The following is an 18,808-nucleotide window of genomic DNA, read 5'->3' on the forward strand; positions in this document are numbered from 1 at the left end:
ATATGATGTGGGGAGCAAGTACAGAATCTTCAGGGGTGGACTGATAGTCCCACATGGCAGTTCCCCGTTGTGGGCTGGGTGGGAAAACTCTGGAACAGGTGGTCCATGTCTCAGGTAAAGTGAGTGGCCATACTGCCTGTGAGACTCTTTCTGTACAAATCCAAACGGTTTGGAAGTGACTCTGCTGCCTCTGTTGTGCTCCACTTGGTTTCTTCTTTTGATCTTTTATTAGAAGAGGCGAACCTGATGTTGACCAGAACTGGCTGGATCAGACCAACAGTTAATCAAGTCCAGTGTGCTGTTTCCGACTCAGGCCAGCCAGATGCTAATGTGTGGTATGAAAGCAACAGATCCCTACATTTAGCTGCCATGGCTGTTAGCTATTAATACCTTCCGTGACTTGATCTAATCTCATTTTAAAGCTGCCTAATCCATATCTTGAGACTACATTCCAGACGCTAATTTCACAGTGTGAAGAAATACTTTCTTTGTACTAAACCTATTGCTGCTCAATTGGTTTTATTTATTAAGTTTTATCCCATTTCTTTTCCAAAGTTCTCAGGGTGGCATGAATGGTCCCTGGACCTTTTTATCCCTTTGAGGTAGACCAGGGGTAGGGAACCTGCAGCTCTCTAGATGTTCAGGAACTACAATTCCCATCAGCCCCTACCAGCATGGCTAATTGGCCATGCTCACAGAGGCTGATGGGAATTGTAGTTCCTGAACATCCGGAGAGCCGCAGGTTCCCTACCCCTGAGGTAGACTGAACGATTAGTCCAAGATCATCCAGTGAGTGGGGATTTGAATCTCATTCTCTGCTGTGCTTATTCACACTCTAATTACTACAGCTCTGGTTTTATCGGCTGACTCCATTTGAGTGCTAGGAGAGAATGAGGAGACTTCTCTTTTTCCATGTCAGGAAGTTTTTTTTAATTACTTTAGTTCCCTCTCCATTATTCCTTTTTAAAAATTCTTTCATTTCTGTACCCATATTAGCAGAGGCGTACCAGGGGTAAATGGCGCCTGGAGACAAATTGTCTCCCAAGCTCTGCCCCCCAGGCCCCACCCCCTGGTGCCCCCAGGCCCCGCCCCCACTGCCCTGGACCCCGCCCATGTCATCATGGACATGGGCAAGGTCTAGGGTGCCCACCTCCCCACCTCTTGTTCTCTATCCTTTGATTCTCCCTTTCTGGTGTTTCAGGATATTGTCCTCCCTGTTGTGTGTGAGAATGCAGTTTCCTCTCCCTATATTAACCCTATCTTGTCTCTTGCACGATGTTATCAGCTGTTACACTAATCCAGAAGGTGAGAGGCGTGGACAGTGTGCCTTGTGTGTGAATCTCTGTATTGCATGATTTCTGCTTGAATGCTTAACATGGCAATCACGAACCTGTTTGCTTGGAAGTTAGTGCCATTGGATTTCAATGAAACATAACTGAACATTAATGGGATATTCATTCAGATTGGTTATCATTAGACATACTCTTATCAACTAGTGTGCTCGGATTTCTTTTGCTCATGGATAAATGGAGATTCTAACCTGTGTGAGGTTAGACTCCCCAAAATGATCTGTGGACTGATGATTCTGGAAGGAAATTTATTTTAGTGACTTCCAGAGCTGTGTTTGCTCCAGTCCAGACTTATCAGGGAAGCCACATGGGATTGTATCTACACCTACAATATATTTCTCTCCCTGTTCCCCTGTGGAAAGAGTCATGTAGGAACCTGTTCTTGGTGATTTGCTGAGTATAGAATTGGGAAGAACTGGTTCCTGATTGATTTATGTAGAATGTATGGCATTAAGGTTTAGCTCTTCTTCCAGCTATGTGTACTTAAGCTTCTGCACAGTAGAACCAAATGCAAATCTGAGGTGTTAATCCTGGGCTGTTTCATCATACTGCCCTCTTATTAAGAGTGTGTGACTTCAATTGCCTTAGACCAGTGGTTCCCATCTTGGGGTTCTCATACCTCCAGGGGTGTGCACCAGTGCGTTTGGGGGTTCATGAAAAACTTTCATAATGAGTTTGCAAAAATAGGGTACAGTTTTAGGAAAATGGGTTACCAAGGGGTAAACAAGTGAAAAAAGGTTGGGAACCACTGCCTTCGATGCCCTTGCCCTAATGAACCAGATGTTGGATATCATGTTGGGGTTTCAGCATAGGCCTGCTCTTTTTGGAATCAGCTAGAAACCATTCCCCATTCCCCCAGAAAATACCTAAGAGCTTTCTGCCATAGCAAAGCAAGGGGAACTCTTCTAGGATTCTGTCAGCTTCAGAACAGCCCCTGAGAATGTACAAGGTAGATGTGTGGGAGGAGGGGCTTTTCCTATTTAAAAAGAACACTACTTATATTTCTAGTTGTTGATCTGTCTTCTATAGAGGGAACTATGCATTCTTTTTTAAAACAACAACAACCCATCCCTTTGTGTCCTGCTTGATATCCTATAGACACTGAAAATGTACACCAGAAAATAATTTTTGGTCAAGGAAACATGCTCGGAATCCTTTTTGCAGTGAACACAAAAGTGTTCTTTATCTCTTCTCCTTCCCACTTTTATGTCTGTATAATAAGATTTGCTGCCTGCGTCAGTTTTTAAAATGAAGATCTAAAAGTAGAATGTGCATTATGTTATGGTTTTTAAGGGATAACTTCCAAAGGATTGAATGGAGTACTTTAAAAAACACAAAGCAGATATTCCTGAATATTTTTTATGACTGTGACTATACATTTTTACATTCTGACTGAGCAGTCTAGCATCCACTGCCCCAAGCCCTTTTGGTTTCTTCCAATAGTAAAATACCATATGCCCCTACTCGGCCTCTGCGTTCAGCAGAGGCCAATTTGCTGGTGGTTCCTGGCCCCTCAATGATGCGGCTGGCCTCCACACGGGCCAGGACCTTTACGGCCCCGGCCCCGGCCTGGTGGAACACTCTTCCTCCAACTGTCCGGGCCCTGCGGGACCTTGGTGAGTTCCGCAGGGCCTGTAAGACCGAGTTGTTCCGCCGGGCCTTTGGAGTGTCCAGTCGCTGAGTGGCGCCCCCTTCCCCCTCCCCCCTTGTTTTTTGCACCTACCATCTTATGCACTTTACCACCTTACCATCCTCCTAGAGAGGAGCCTGGCCCCTCCCTCTTCTTTTTGTTGGGGCGATCTTAATGAATTGGATTATAGGGCGCCTGTCACTGTGATATTAACCGCTGTTTTAAGTAGATTTTAACGGATTTTAGTATTATATTGTCTGTTATTGATTTTAATTAATTGTATGTGTGAATGTTGTATACCGCCCAGAGCTCCTAGGGGATGGGGCGGTTTATAAATCGAAAGAATAAATAAAAATAAATAAAATAAATATCTGTGCATGAGTAGATCTTGCTTCCTTTTCTTAAAATGAGTATAGATGCCCATGCATATGCAAAAGCCTTATGTATGCATTGGAGACCTCTACCAGTAATTAGCTTAGCAAAATTAAGGAAATAACGCTATGTAACTAATTACTGCTATTATGAATGGTCTCTGTATTTTTGTCATTACATTTGGACTTTACATCATTACATCTTGCTTTATAGCTCTTGAATTTTATTGCCTTCTCTGTTTAAAACTTTTTATCCCCTTCATATTCTTGTTTATGTCTGCGTAGTGAGTCCAAGAAAATTTCAGCTAGGAAAAAAAACTTGTTAGTTCCTGTTTTGTTTTGCTGCAGCAGGCTAACATGGCTACCCTTCTGTAATTATAAAAGCTTCTTATAATGCAGGGAAGTTTTTATCTGTGCTCCAATGCTTACATGAGGCTTTGGTGCATGTATGGAGTCACACACTCCTTGTTCATTTCAGAGGGAGGAGGTGTATTCCTACAGAGAGACTTTTGGTTGCTATATTAAAACACTGTTAAAAGTTTATCTCCTTTCCAAAGTGCAAGCCAGTGATGTAAGTTCATTCTTGTTCTGGAGATGAGATACTTGAGTATGGGAATAGTGTATATGACTTGATCAAGGCCAGCCAGCCAGTCAAATCATTAAAGGTGCGTCCTTCCATTGGGTGTATCTAGCAGAGTAAATAGGATTATTTGAAAGGAAGATTTTCAATGTGTTTCCATGTTTTATGCCCTGACCCCCATTTTATCCAAACTAGAAAGTACTTAAACTTTGTAGTATCATGTTATTAACTGTAGAGCTGTTATACAAAAAAAAAGTTTGAAGACATTGTGTTGAATCCTGTAAGCACAAATATGTTGACACGTGTAGATTTTTCCTGCCTTCCTTTCCTCCAGCAGCCTTTAAGACCTCTAAATGCCTAATGCTGGTAGTCATGGGAATGTTGTGAAGTAAATGTCACTGGGCAAGATAGTGAGAAGAATTAGATGATATTTCCCAAAACTCCATCTACAAAGTCTTATTAGTGTTAGGAAAACCCAATAGAAGGGATAACTTTTCTGTTTCCCCTTCTCATTGCCTTGTGACCCCTGCACTGACTTTTGGGGAAAGGAGGAGGCAGGAAAGATCTGTGTTACTGAAAGTCTTCTGCTTGCAGTTTGTAGGATCCCCCCCCCCCCTTATCATACCAGAGTTTTGCATATGTTGTATTGTACCCATGGAGTTCCTGCACTTGAAGGTATCCCTCATTCCTCAGTTGAGAAGACAGGTTCTGTACAGCAAGAATTTCCACTTCATTGTAGTTCTTGTAGAGGAACATACTTTTTGTGGATGGCATTCCTAGATGCCATCCACAAAGAGTATTCTTCTCCACAAGAACTACAATGTAATAATTAAACCCAAGACCGCTGTAGTTGTTATCCAGCACTGATATTTGAAGGCAACCTACATAGCAACATGTCTATTTTGCTATGGTGAATATACACATGGCCTGTTTGTCACATGACTACATGCTAAGAGACCATGAAAAAGAGCAGGATTATCATCTGTGGTAGAATTTATGACTGCCAGTTATAAAATTAAAACTTTCACAGTTGAGATAAAGAAAAGAATATAATGTGCATTTATCTAATCAGCTAGTTTTCACGGGTTGGATTTTATGAACCGCTAATAGAGATGGCTCTCACCCTACAATCCCCTGGGGAACCCCCCTCCCCCCAGTGGAGCCCTCCCCCCAGTAGTATTCTAGATTTGTGAAATACTGGTACATGGTGTCTGAGTATTACGGTCATTGCTAAAAGGTGAACTAGAAGATTAGAATTAAATATTAAAACAGAAATATGAAGTCTTTTCTTTAAAAAAGTTTATTGCAAAACTCTGTTTGGTAGCACTTTTAGAGTTTACTAATTACAGTACAGAACAATCCAGAAATTCTGCTGTGACCTTGTTTAATCCTGGTTTTGGGTCTTTTGTGCACAGACACACACATTCCTGGTCATGCTGATGTGGTATGTACATAAATAGTAATATTGTGCAGTCAGTTATATACATTATTATTTAGTATTGGAAATTGTTGTAAAAAATTTTACAGTAGAACCTTGTTAATCTGCAGGACAGGTATATTTTGCATGTAGCTCCTCACTGTAATATCTTCAGTACAGCCATAGTAGTAAAAAAAAATACTGTCTTGTTTTACTGAGACTAATTTTTGCAGTTAACATGTACAGTATATTTACTGCTTTGCTAGAGGTATAATGGTGAATAAAGTTTTGTCAAATAAATAAATAATCCACACAATTTTGGGAACACTGTCTCATGCTTGTTAATTTACTTATCGGTTCAGTGGAAGAAAAGCCAGCTACCTCTGGAGAAGGTGGTGGATGTCTTCCAGTCACTGTTGCAATGTATCAAGGTTCTACTGTAGGTGATAAAGTGCTGAAGGTATACAAAGAACACTAAACTGCAACATTATCTCCATAGTTCTTGCTCTGAGGAGGGTATCTTGACCTTGAGAGATTTCCATTCGAATCCCTGAATAGCCAGTGGGAATCACCCAAGATCAAGATGCCCTCCTTACCTCAGAGCAGCTCTCATGGTAAGTATCAAAGGTTCTGTTCTCAAGCAGTGAGGGACTACAGATTGCTAAAGCCACTTTCACCTTTTCTGGTGCTTTGGACATCTTAAAAGCCCTGGATGGAAATGACTTCAGCTGAACATGCTTCCAAATAAGTATACTTGTAATCACTGACTTTGACATTAAGGACACTTAATTAAAGTGTATGCACCACTGAAAAGCAACAAGCATCCCCATACATGTGTTGGGGTGACAGCCAGAAATCCTAAGCGTAATTAAACTGCAAGGATTCAGTGTAATGCATTCAGGTACCAGCAGGTTGCATTAACAAAAATTTTAAAAAACCTTGCAGAGGAAGCCTTGGACAAAAGCCTACATTGCAAACCAGATTGTCCCTCATAATACGTACACACTCTAACAGCGCAATCAGCATGCGGTGCCACTCCCACTGAAACATGGAGAAACTTGTTCACTTGTACTACATGTACTCAGAACTAAAAAATACCTTTTAAAACATTTTCTGTCCCCCTGAGTTGTCTATTGACAAAAATAGAATGCATAAAAGAAAAGTGAGCAAGTTCATGTCTTCATTGGTAATTATCTGTTGCAAGTGAACAGCCAGGGTTGCCATCTTTCAAAAATTCCCTTTCTTTTCATATAATTGACCAAAATCTGGAGAAAAGTCCCATCCATCTAGCTCAGTTCGTCTCTCTCTGAAGCAAGTGTGAAGAAGAAGAAGAGGAGGAGGAGTTTGGATTTATATCCCCCAGCAAACAGGAAACAGCTTTACTTATATACTCAAACTGCTCACTCTTTGCTGGTTTCTGTTTGCTACAGTAATTACGCTGATTTATTCAAATATAGAGATTAGCACTACTGTTGTGCATGTTAAGAGATGTCAGTACCCAGTTCATACATTTTGCCCGCAATTGAACACTGGTGGGGCTGTTGGCATGTTCATTGCCTTGTGGGAATCATAGACTGTATGAAAGAGTGGCTCTCTGTAGGCCTTGCTATTCTTGTTATAACACATGTTAGAGAAGGGTAACTGATACCAGTGGCAAAGGGCCATTAGTTTCCCACATGAAGGTGCTATTTCACACAAGTAGTGTCTCCTGTTTGAATTCTTGGCAACCCTGTATGTTCCCCCATAAGAAAAAGCAAATTTAAGAATTGGTCTGAATCACAGAGGCTGAATCATACCTACTTTCTCCACTAATACAAGCACTAGATGCTCCCTGCCCCTCCCCTCCAACAAATCAATAGAATCCGATCCTTTATGACAAACCAAAGTTCTGATTGAAACTTATTAAAAGATCCAGTGAATTGAATTCTATCCTGAATGTTCTCTTACGCAACATTTAAGCATAGGCTTTATTTTCACTACATCTATAATCCTAAGTAAATACAAAGCCTAAAATCTCTACTGGAATGAGGAACTATGCTCAGAACCATATAGGATTCCCCTAGTTGGGGCTGGAGTCCTGCAGTTTGAGAACTATGGTCCAGACTATATTTTTTTCCAGCATAAGTTGCCTTAAAATTATATTTTAACAGAAAAAAACATGTTCACTGTAACCAATGACTTGTTTACATAATAGAATACAGGCAATGAAAATATTGTGGAGGATTTAAAGAAAAATACATTTGCCCTAACAGTCACCCTGTAATACACTTAGAACAACTTAATAAATACTAGTTTAAATTAAAAAATGATAAATCATATTGATTTTTCTGGTGACCAAAAAGTAGTAAAATCCTAATGTTTTTAAAACTGGAATGAAAGTATCTTGTAATGAAGTATCTGCAATAATAACTGGCCATAAAAATAAAAGTGGTAACCTCCAACTTCCCAGCATTTATAAAATTCAAGTGAGTTTTTAAAAAATAAACCCCTCTACTTGTTGTCTGAGGATATTACTCAGGCCAACCCTCTTTAGCTCTAATAAAATTAATATTTTTTAAAAGTAAATTTTACCTGGTAAGCAAACCTTTAAAATTCAGAATTAGTTGGTTTTACCAGATAAACTATCTTCCACTTTTTACTTATGGAGCAAAGGTTTCTAGTGAAAGATGCTAGCAGGGAATAGGAAAATGGTAAAATGACCATTGAAGTTACATGGCCAATATTTGCCTTTTCCTTAAAAATAAATGTGTCCACCCCACAAGTTTTTTTTGTTTCTTTTTTGCTTGCTTGTTTTTATAAATTGTCTATTGCTTGTTAGGAATTTGAACCACATCTTCATGCTGGATAGGAGTGCTTTTGTACGGTCAGTCCATGAAATTGAGCATCCCATGTGTTTCCAAAAGCTATGTAAAGATACTTGATCTTTTTGAAAGGATTGACAGCATCTGTTCACATTTGAGATTTTGCATTCCCTTTAACATATAGTTTTTAGAAGGCAGATCAGAGCTGACTTTGCCTCCCTCCCCGAGTCTGTTAACACATATATTTTCTACTCAGGCCATGCTGTCACAGCCTCCCACAGAATCCTCACGTTTTCCAAGGTCAGGTTCTATAAAGTCATCTGGTACGTCATGTAAAAATTCTGAAACAGTCTCATCAGCTGGCTGCTTCTTCCTTTGACACTGCATTTTCTTGCAAGGCCTCACCAAAGAAAGGAACACAGCAGCCAACAGCATGCCAACGGCACAAGAGTAGAATGCAGATCTGTAGTTCTTTGTGTTATCCACTAGCATACCTGTGTTAAGAGAAACAGTGAACATATATTAAAACCTTACTTTCACTTTGACCTGTATGTATTGCTTTGTACAGCCTGCTAGAAATGCCGTTTGTTAAGAATTTCTAAAACTACAGGCTGTGCTCCCAAGGAGATGTGTCTGCGCTGACTTCCTTTTCAGGTTTATCTCTTCATGGCTCTCGCTGTTGAAATCTTAAACATTACTTCCCCAAATTAAAAAAATAAAAGCAGATTAGGGACTTTGTGTAAAAACAGTTTAATGAGAAATGTGATGGTGGTGGTGGGGAACTGAGAAGGTAGCAAAGATGCACAAACAATATTTTCCCAGTTTTACTTCTTGATCACCCCTTTTGCTAAACCCCTAAGCTTGGGCTGGGCTGGAAGTTAAAGAGCAATTCCCTAAGAACAGCTTCGGGGGAGGGGGGGTCCCTGCAAAATGCATGTTCAGTCCCCCATGAACTGCAGATCCCCCCCTCCCCCCGATTACAAGCTGAACATGTAGTGGGAACTATGTCCCATTGACTTCAGCAAAATGGACATGCATGTTGAATGTCATCCTATTGAGCTCAAGCTTCTGAAATACTGTGGAATTTCCTTCTTGCACTTCAGCTGTGAAGCTCTTCAATTCTTCTTCTTCTTTTTGTCATACATGTACTTTCAGCTTACCCAAGACATTTGAAAGCACCTGCCTCACTTTGTGACTTTTACTTTCTATATGCTCATATTTAATTCTACTCTGTTAACACTAAACAAGGCACTAATAATGAGAGAACACCAAGGTATTTCAATCATATATTTGTTTTTACCTGCAAGAGGTGGTCCAGCCAATCCTGACAAACTTTGAACAGATACATAAACTCCAGCAGCAGAAGACATCTTTTCGATGCCAACTACGTCGTCTTCGGCCAACATAGGAATATGTGTGCCTGCCACAGTTCCCAGCATGAACCCAAAGAAGATGCTACACATCATTAGCCCCCAAAATTCATAAGCAAAAGGGAAAGCAAAGAGGGCAATATCTAGGAGAATGACACAGATGAGTTCAATGTAAATTTTTCGGATAGGCTTTTTGTTGAGGACCCAGCCGGCACCGATTCTGCCGAAGACTTCAGCAATTGCCATTGCTGACAGTATGTACGCAGAGAGATCTTTGTCAATGCCAAGACTCATACTGAGGGGAATTATATATAAGGAAGGAGCAAAGAATCCCAGAGTGGCAAATAAACCAAAAAGTGCATAGCAAATAAAGCTGTAGTCTTTCATCACAGAGAAGTCCAGGAGTTGAATTTTTGGTTCCTTGTTAGGGATGCTACTAGCTTCTATGAGCACCTCTGTGTTTTCCTTTGGTTCTTCTTCGCTTTTCAGTTCTAACTTGGCATCTCTGTGTTTGTTGCTAGGTGAGGTAGTTACTTCAACTCCTGAGTCAATTGAATCTATTGAGGTGCGTGTCTTCTCATTTTCAAGCATGTACTTGGTCTCTCTCTGCTCTTCAGCTGGTGATACTTTCACTTCTTCCTGTGCTTTGACTATGATGGGTCGCAGCAATGCTCCACAAGCAATGATTCCAAGCTGCAGTGAACCAACGAATAGGAGGGCCCTTCTCCAGCCAAAGTGTTCTTTGAAAGCTGTGATAGCTACAGAAGGGAATAAAGCAATACATATCCTTCATTAATGGAACAGCAATCACTAAAGTTCAACAATATTTCAGAGCTCAGATTTTGGAATATAATATGCCTAAATGTGTAAAAGTTGTCCCGGAGTTAATGTAAGCTTATACTTTCCGCACTCCTATATAACATAGGAGGCCAGCAGTACCTGAAAGACATAGGTTGATTCCGCATGGACCAAAAACAGCAGTGTGAAAACGGTGTGAAAGTGTTTAAAAAGGTGTAAAAGGGTTTATACTGTTTTCACACTGTTTTCACACTGCTGTTTTTGGCCCATGCAGAATCAGCCTAACAAAAAAAAAATCGGTTAAATGGTCACAAAAAGCAAAGCAGTCTTTTGTAGAAAAGCTATTTTCTTGGATGGAAAAGTACTAGGAGAAAGGAGTTGCAACTATTCGTGACCCCAGGTTTTGGGTTTCATAGGTGATGAATGCTGTGGTCTATATATACATGTACACCAAATATCTTTACAGGCAGACTCTGCTTTATACTCTTGGAAGTAGAGTTACTGCTTAGCTTGAAGAAATCATTACCAGGAACCTATCAGATACTGTAACAGGTCATTTTGCTAAGCAAAAATCGTGAAAATAATGCCAGAGTTGCCCCCCACCCTGCCCCCAAGCATTTATGCCCATCACAACCAAAAAAGTTAGCGCCACTAGACAGTACATGCATGAGGGAAGGTGATTCCCTTTGCAAGGTTTCTTCTGAATGCTTGTAAGGAAAAGTAAGACTGTAATTACCTTGAGTTTAACCTCTCTTTCAAAAAAATCCCATGTGCTCAGGTGAGTGACCTCTGTTGCTCACAAAAGAACATGCATTCTAATGGTCTTGCCTGTATCTTGTACGTTTCTGAGAAATTTACAGTGCAATCCAGATGGGAGGAGAGAATGCGGAAACAGCTTGGGACGGCGTGGCGAAGGTGAGGCTGCACAGCCTCTACAGGTGCTTTGGGTGGCGCATAAAGGAGGGTACTTTGATAAACTCACCTACCATCCAAATTGCCCCATAGCCAAAACTTACTTATGCTGCATAAAAGTGTGGCAAAAGTCTGGTGGCTCTGAGGCTGATGTTCCTGGGCTGGAACACTGATTGGAAGCAGACTACAATCGGCCTAACCCACCCCCAGGAAAGCTCCAATCCACACACACTCTGTGCCAGAGTCCATGGACACCAGTGTGGCTCTATGGTAGCAACACTTCCAGTTTTGCTGTGGGGTGGAGCTATGGAGCTGCCAGACACGCTGGTGTGGGGGGGCAAATGCATCTGTGTGGCCCACCACTGCTTAAAAAGGCCTTTTGGTCCCTCCCACATCTGAATTGGGCTGTCCATGGTTCTTTGACAAACTACTACTCCCCTAACCCACTTCTGTGTGGAAAGATGATTAGTGCATTATGTGAAGCATCAAGTTCCAGAACAGAATGCAAAAACATCTTTGGCACTAGTGTTGTCTAGTGGATGGACTGTGTTCAGCATGTTTTATCCTATTGTATTGTAAAATCAGAGTTGGTCTCAATTCCAACTGCTTGTCATAATCAAGAGCAAAGTGAGCCACAGGAATCGTGTAACCTGGAAACATGGGCTTAGGGAGCTTCCACAACCACACCCAGATGAGTATGGATGGGAGGAAGTTTGACAGAATGCCCAAATAGAAAGGTTGCACCATAAAGTCAAAGAAGCAGAAGTAGATGCATGTTAGATTTATGACCCAGGGGAGGAGGGGGAAAATCCACTGGTGGAAATCAGTGGTGGAAACCTGGCCCCTTAGATGGGGCTGCCCAGCTGTATGTGACCAGTGGAGAAATTAAAGAATTGTGTTTTTCAGTACCTGGTGCAAAAGAGAAGACAGCAAAACATTCTCCTGTAGAAGCAACTGCAGTGACTAATGAACGCTTTTTGTCAAAGTACTGTGACAGAATGGTGACAGTTGGAAGAAAGGCGAGGCAGTATCCAAAGCCTGTGAAGAAATGCCAAAAATGCCATTAATGCAAGAAAGAGTTTGGGAAATGCTGATATTGGATTAAGACCCATAGAATTCTCATTTTCCTTGTAATTTAAAGCATTTTACTCTACATACACTAGTACAGTGATGGCAAACCTTTTTGAGACTGAGTGCCCAAATTGCAACCCAAAACCCACTTATTTATCGCAAAGTGCCAACACGGCAATTTAACTTGGCTTTGAGGTGTGTGTTACTCAGGAGTAAGCTTGGTGAAGAAACCGTGCAACACTTCGAACGGGTGAATTATGACTCTAGGAGGGCTTACTCAGAAGCAAGCCCCATTGCCAGCAACCGAGCTTACTCCCAAGGCCCAGACCAGCCTAGATATGTGTGTGTGGGGTGTGTGATTCCCCCCCCACATGACGAACTCTGTTCACGTGTGCCCACAGAAAGGGTTCTGAGTGCCACCTCTGGCACCCGTGCCATAGGTTCGCCACCACTGCACTAGTATCTACCACTACATACTTCCATTTGTGGTCTCCTTCCTGATACGTAGCACATCTGGTCACTTTTCAATAATATCAATAACTGAGATTTTAAAATCATTGGGATGCAGATTTATTAATGCGAAAATATCAGAATGCACACTGCCAATGGGAGGGAAAATTACAAATTGTGTTATGTCTATTGTGATTATAGGAATTATTAACCAATTAATTTTTTTAAGACCACTTGGCTACTAGGTGCCTAGGCTTTTACCAATCTTAAATGTTTATCTTGCAAAATTAGCGTAGTTGGCAGTTTTTCTAAAAGAGGAACCATGTAACTCACCTGAAACTATGCCAATTAAGAGATACATTCCAACAACTGTGTGTGCAAAGGAGCTTGCAATCATTCCAGTACTGATTAGTACTCCTCCAATCATCACAATCAAACGGTGACCAAAGCGATTAGACAGGACTGTAGAGAGGGGAGCTGCAGAAGATAGAACATATGAATGGGCATTATTGTGTTTTTTCTTAGCTTAGAATTATAAAAAGAGTTCCCAATTTGGGCTGTATAAATTGAGTGGTTTTTGAGAAGAAGCTTTTTTGGGTTTAGTAAAACCCACTTGTGTAATTGTGCAAGGAAATGCCTGCTGGTATCTCAAGGAAACAAAACACAAACAGCAGTTTTCTTCTTTTGTAGAGATATGTTAGATTAGTAAAGTCCTATGATATTTACCTGCTTCCCCAAGAATAAGATGGATTAAAAGGGAAGGAAACGTGAATGAAGAAAACTGTTGAGCCTTTCTGGGGAGGGCAGGTTATAAATGTAAAGTAATAAATAAATTATCTGGATCACTACCGAGTACAACAGCGCCAGTGATTTAAAAGTAAGTAGTTGTTCTGTGCTTTCTTTCATGTTAGTGGTATTTTCCTCTTCCTGTGTCAATGAACTCAAATTTAATTCCTATGAGAAATAGATTTTCTTTTAAAGAAGGATATTAGAAGCAGTGCCTTTCCAAGAGGCTACCTGGATTAAATCAGAAAACAACTCTGTGTCAAAAAGAAGCCCTAATTGTCCTGGTATCTCTTTCCAATATCTCCTTCATTATAAAGAGAAGCTGTCCTAAACTGAAAAGATTGCTGTCTGATTTGGGACAAACATTAAGAACAACAATCCAAAAGGAGGGTCCACTTCTGTTCCAGCCGAACTTGAAATCAACACTACCCTTGCACAATTGGTTCATGAGTAGAACACTGTGCCCCAAAACACTTTTACTGTGCTTCTGATATTGTTTCTGTGCATCTGTTCTTCGTCCCTGCCTTTCTACACCTTTCATTCTCTTTATCATTCCTGAAGTGGCACTTGTCTCATGATATGAGCCAGCAGATGCCTGTACTTGTGACTAATGCAAAACAGCTGTCCCATAAATCATCGCACCAGTCCCATAAGGAGGTGAGTCTGCAGAAGCAGCTGAGTATGAAAAAAATGAGCTAGGTATATAAATAGGGTCTCAAATAAAAGCCAGAATTTGACCAATTTTCTTTTTAGGGTTTCCAGACCCAAGTGATCTGTAAGTTTTTTAGTCAAAAGAAATATATGGATGTTACACATGCATAGTTTCCAATCCTGTTAGATTTTAGTTGACCTACACAGCACTAAGTCTTGGATAGCAAGGCATTAAGCTCGCTGGAATGAGATTTAGGCATACCCTAACTTTGCTCAAAATCATACTGTTAAGAGACACAGTTTAAATGCAGAATGTGCTGCATACCCACCTGTGAAAGTTAGCACAAATACACATATTGAGATTATCCATGATATCCTGCTATTTGTTTCATCAAAGTTTTCTACCAAGTCTGTAAAGAAGACTCCGAAAGACTTGATGATGCCATATGTCAGGGCTTCTATAAAGAAGAAAGCAAATGCCACAATCCAGCCCCATCCTCCATCAGGCACTTCAGCATAAATATTTGGAGTGATGCATGACATTCTTGTAGCCTTGACAGTCATTTTTGATCTGGAATAAAGAAGGTAAGGGGAAAAATATTAGGACATCTTGTAAAATGTGTCATAAATCCAGTTCTAAACATGTCTGCTGGAAAGGATGTCTTCTGAGTTTAGTGGGGCTTGTTTACTATTAAATGGGATTAGAGTTGCAGATGTAATTATAGTGCGTGACAACAGCCTTTTCATAGGACATAGAGTATTGGCAAGCAAGGAGCATCTGACTGAGTCTTTGGACTTAAATATAGTACCCTAGCAGATGTTTCTACTTTTATGATCAGTGGACAAGTTGAAACAAGAACCAGAAAAATGCATCTCATCATAAGAACCAGCTGTTTTAATTCAAGAAGGAGCAATTAAGAAAACAGTCATCTGACTTAAATTCAGTGGAAAGAGGCAATTTTCTGGAAAACCCATGACTTAACCCAAATGCTGCAAAAAGATGTTCTTAGTCACAGTTTTGGGCTGCCTGTTGTACACCTTAATAGAAAATCAAGAGGCTTCTGGAAATAACTTGGCCCGTTTAACTTCCAGATAGGAGTCCTGCCACAGCATAAGCATGTTGGGCAGTTTAACATATTTTTCCCATAGCTGGAAAGTTATGTAAACTACAGGATTTTAATTGTTCTTGTTTTGGATTTTTTGTATGAAGACTGGCTGTCTACATTTAAGGAACTTCCACTGAGTTTTTACCTACTTCACTCCAGAGCAACAATCTATCAATCAGATTTATTTACATAGTTCAGATTTATTTTTGGGATAGTCTTGCTCATTGCCCTCTAGTGGTTCTTGGAAATATCTGTACACTTTAAGCTGTTTACACATTGCTGACATTTCTGAAAAGTAATGTGCTTTGAACGAAATTATTAAAAAGCTGTTGCATCACCTTCAGGCAAAAACACCAGCAGAGCAATGGCAGGCTGGGTACAGGTACAAATGTCCACTCTCCTGATGGTTTCATGTTGTAATCATTCAGTCCACTGCAGATATGCTGCAGTCTTTCTGCCTCTCCAGAGTGCTTCTGTTTTGTAATATAGGGATTTGAAAGAAGTAGAATAATCGCTCTTTAACTGAGCTGTCTCAAACAACCTGTGTGATTGGTTCTGGAGGGTTTTCCGGGCTGTGTGGCCGTGGTCTGGTGGATTTTGTTCCTAACGTTTCGCCTGCATCTGTGGCTGGCATCTTCAGAGGTGTATCACAGAGAAAAGTCTGTTTCTCACTGTGTATAAGTGAGAAGGGAAAGTTTAGTGTGGTATATTATCCATGTCCCAGGGTGGGGAATGGTTCCGGCTATGAAAGCCTTCGACAAAACCTGTGTGATGTTTGTGAGAGAAAAGGAGTCAGACTAGAGTTCAGATCTCTGCTGTGGCTTGGAAGCTTGCTTGGTAGTCTAGGGCCAAGTCACTCTCTCAGCCAAGCCGACCTTACAGGGTTACTGTAAATATTAAATGGACATGAGAATTATATACATCATTCTGAGGAAGGATGGGATATGTAGATATTCAACTTCTAGTATTGGACAAGTTACTATGGAACTCTTGTAACCATGCAAATTATGTTCTGCATATTACTCCAGTGTTCTTCTAAAAACAAATTCTCATGTTGTGGCAGTTAACCTAGTAGTTAGGCTTTTTGTTTTGGGAGAATAGCAAATTGTTAATACATTTGATGCCAATCAGAAACTATATTTGGAGATACTTCCCAGGAGCTTCATACCAGAAATCATAGTGTTGTCTCTTCAAATTGATCCCACAGGGTTGAAACATGGGGTCAGGGCTTCAGAGTGGAGGTTCACTTTCAAACTTCACTAACAATAAATGTACTGAAGAACAACTTTTTTCTTTGCATTCATCAAATGCATCTATGCTCGCAGCCCGAGCTGTTGCAATACCAAGCAGATATGCATAATACGTATCATTTAGCCACAAAGCAAGCACTGGCTAGCACCAACTTTTTTTCTAGTAAAGCCTGCAATTTGCAGGTACTTATTTGCAGCCTCTGCCCTGATGAACTTGTGTTTCAGGGTGCTTTAGTGGCAGCCTAGTGCTGCATAGAATATTATAAGGTTTAATAAAACTTTTCAATAGTTCTACCTTGTTCTAAATCGGCTAAAAATGTTCTCCTCAATGAACGCTTCCCAAAAATGTGTTAGTATTGCCAAAAACAGGGGACCTGTCCTCACTTGGGTCAGGAAAGGGTGGGGATGTAGTTTCTATAATATACTTGATTATAGTAGTTTCTATAATATACCAGTCATATTTGTCCTAACTTGGTGAACTGGATTCCTCGTTGTATTGCTGTTTATCATACAAACATACTGTATGCAGAATTATTTATGCCTAATAAAGGTTTACTGTACTGTAATATACCAGTCTGTAGATGTAGCTTTCCCAGAAATGTTCCAGAGATCCCTGCTTTTATCCCAGCTACATTAGGCAGGCTGTAATACCAGTTTGCACACTTCTGCAAAGTGTGCAATGCTGTGAATGGTCTTCAGGTATTCCATGTCAGCAAAGCACTTAAAGTGTGCCTGTAAGGTGCTGCTATTGCTTCTTAAAGAAGTATTTGGTTGCAACATGAGCACCTGGGTTTAAGTAATACGCCACGTAAGCTTTGCTGAATCAGGTCCAGATGTCTGCGAAACCTGCACTCTCTCAAATCAGACTTTTGGTGGCTAGGTTGCACCATGCAGTTCCCCTCAATCCAATTAACGTGCCTTGCTTGTCACATTTTGAGGAATGCAGAGATGCACAGGTCTAGAGCACTAAATAAGTACTTCTCAAGGAGCTTTTTGAAGAAGAAAATAGGTGAGAATATAGGCGAGGAGGTTCCTTTGGGGAGGGGTATCTTCCAAAGGGGTGGACCAATTAAACCTCACCAAGAGGGGAAATCTTATCTACTTTCTGATGTTGGCTGCAGGGAAGGAAGTACTCATGGGGAAAGAATTTCTCCATCACTTTGTGCATCTTTAACGCACAGTGCAGACGGCTTCCAATTGCGGCACTTTAAAAACAAGCAGACACTGATGCTCTTCAGGTGAAGAAAAACAACGTTTAAAAGAAAAGTGGGGGAAAGGCCATGGCAGCAAAGCAACCAAACTTCAGTGTCCAAGATAAAAATCACTTACCAAGTCAGTAGAAGGTGTTGCTACTGCAACTTGGGGAGAGAGATGAGGAAGAAAAGACTCCCGCAAGTCGCTGAGAAGCGCAGCTTTGGGCTACGATCTGGTCAGTAACATGCTGAGGGGGTTGGCTGCAACACGCAACACCCCCCGCGCTTAAAAACTCCAGCCAAGGAACCAGCCCCGACTCCTCGCGGAGAGGTGGCGCCTGCAGGCTCGGGAGACTTCCCCGCTACCCCCGTCCTGGGCCAGAGGAGCAAGGCGCTGTCTTGCTACCTCACGCTAGGCTCGCGCTGCCGAAGCCCAGGCTGCCCCATGCCCAACTCGGCGTTTTGGAGGGTCGCTCTCCCGCTCTGCGCCCCCTTCCCCCGGCTCTCCGCCTGCAGCCTCTTCCCTGCCAGGCTCGCCGCTTTCCCGACGCTTGCAACTACTGCCGTCTCCTCCGTTTCCCTACTCTCGACCTCAGCTTTTTATACCGGCTGGAGCCGGTCTTTGCCGGCGGACCCGGCGCGCGCTGTAGCTCAGCAGCGCCCATGTGCGCGCCGGGCCCGGCTTTGCAATTGCAGCAAAAAGAGTCGGCGGCCTCCGCGCGCTCAAAGGGGAGGGGGTGAGGTGAGCAGAGCCATGCGGGGTGCGCGCCGGGAGGCAGCGGGAGCGCAAGCGCGGGAAGGCGAGAGCTGGCCACGAGCGGCGGGGATGTGGCCGAAGCGGGAGGCTCTTTGCAGTCGCGTCCGCTTCTTGGCGCGCCACCTGTCCCTTTCCCGTATATCCTTTGTCGCTTAATTGAGGAGACACGCGTTTCCCCTCTTCCACGTTACCCCCCGTCTCCTTCCTCTTGGAAGACTTTGTGGGCTCTTTCAGCGCACCTTTCGCTAAACACCGAGAGATGGGGAAGCTGCGGGCCCCTTACAGCAAAGACGGCCTTCTTCTGGCAAGCAAGTTG

General features: G+C 41.8%; 2 protein-coding genes across 7 annotated transcripts in view; one reads left to right on the plus strand and one right to left on the minus strand.

Annotated features, from left to right (window-relative positions):
• The window catches only part of ARSG (arylsulfatase G), a 99,453-nt gene that overhangs the window by 1,796 nt on the left and 78,849 nt on the right, over window positions 1-18,808 (plus strand). Inside the window, exon 1 of one of the 6 annotated variants that reach the window (XM_048491809.1) lies at window positions 17,761-17,971. The exons of the other annotated variants lie outside the window; for them this stretch is intronic. The gene's annotated coding sequence lies outside the window, so the exon portion shown is untranslated. Of the gene's footprint in view, window positions 1-17,760; window positions 17,972-18,808 lie in introns of those variants that run through there. 6 annotated transcript variants of the gene reach the window in all.
• SLC16A6 (solute carrier family 16 member 6) lies at window positions 5,213-18,395 on the minus strand. Its single transcript, XM_048491815.1, has 6 exons — window positions 17,872-18,395; window positions 14,516-14,757; window positions 13,083-13,226; window positions 12,138-12,266; window positions 9,449-10,276; window positions 5,213-8,642 (listed from the first exon to the last, which is right to left on the minus strand). The coding sequence occupies exons 2-6, from the start codon at window positions 14,748-14,750 to the stop codon at window positions 8,401-8,403; spliced, it is 1,578 nt and encodes a 525-aa protein (XP_048347772.1). The 5' UTR covers window positions 14,751-14,757; window positions 17,872-18,395; the 3' UTR covers window positions 5,213-8,400.

The sequence above is a fragment of the Sphaerodactylus townsendi genome, linkage group LG03 (assembly GCF_021028975.2).
Source record: "Sphaerodactylus townsendi isolate TG3544 linkage group LG03, MPM_Stown_v2.3, whole genome shotgun sequence".
In the NCBI taxonomy this organism is placed as follows: Eukaryota; Metazoa; Chordata; class Lepidosauria; order Squamata; family Sphaerodactylidae; genus Sphaerodactylus; species Sphaerodactylus townsendi.

What these genes read in the sequence shown, in the direction of transcription:
- SLC16A6 (XM_048491815.1), bottom strand. Translation starts at nt 14,750, where the DNA reads ATGACTGTCAAGGCTACAAGAATGTCATGCATCACTCCAAATATTTAT. An exon ending in CTTAATTGGCATAGTTTCAG is followed by an intron (nt 12,267 to 13,082) that starts GTGAGTTACATG and finishes ATTTCTTCACAG; the next exon opens with GCTTTGGATACTGCCTCGCC. An exon ending in GGCTGGACCACCTCTTGCAG is followed by an intron (nt 8,643 to 9,448) that starts GTAAAAACAAAT and finishes CTCTTAACACAG; the next exon opens with GTATGCTAGTGGATAACACA.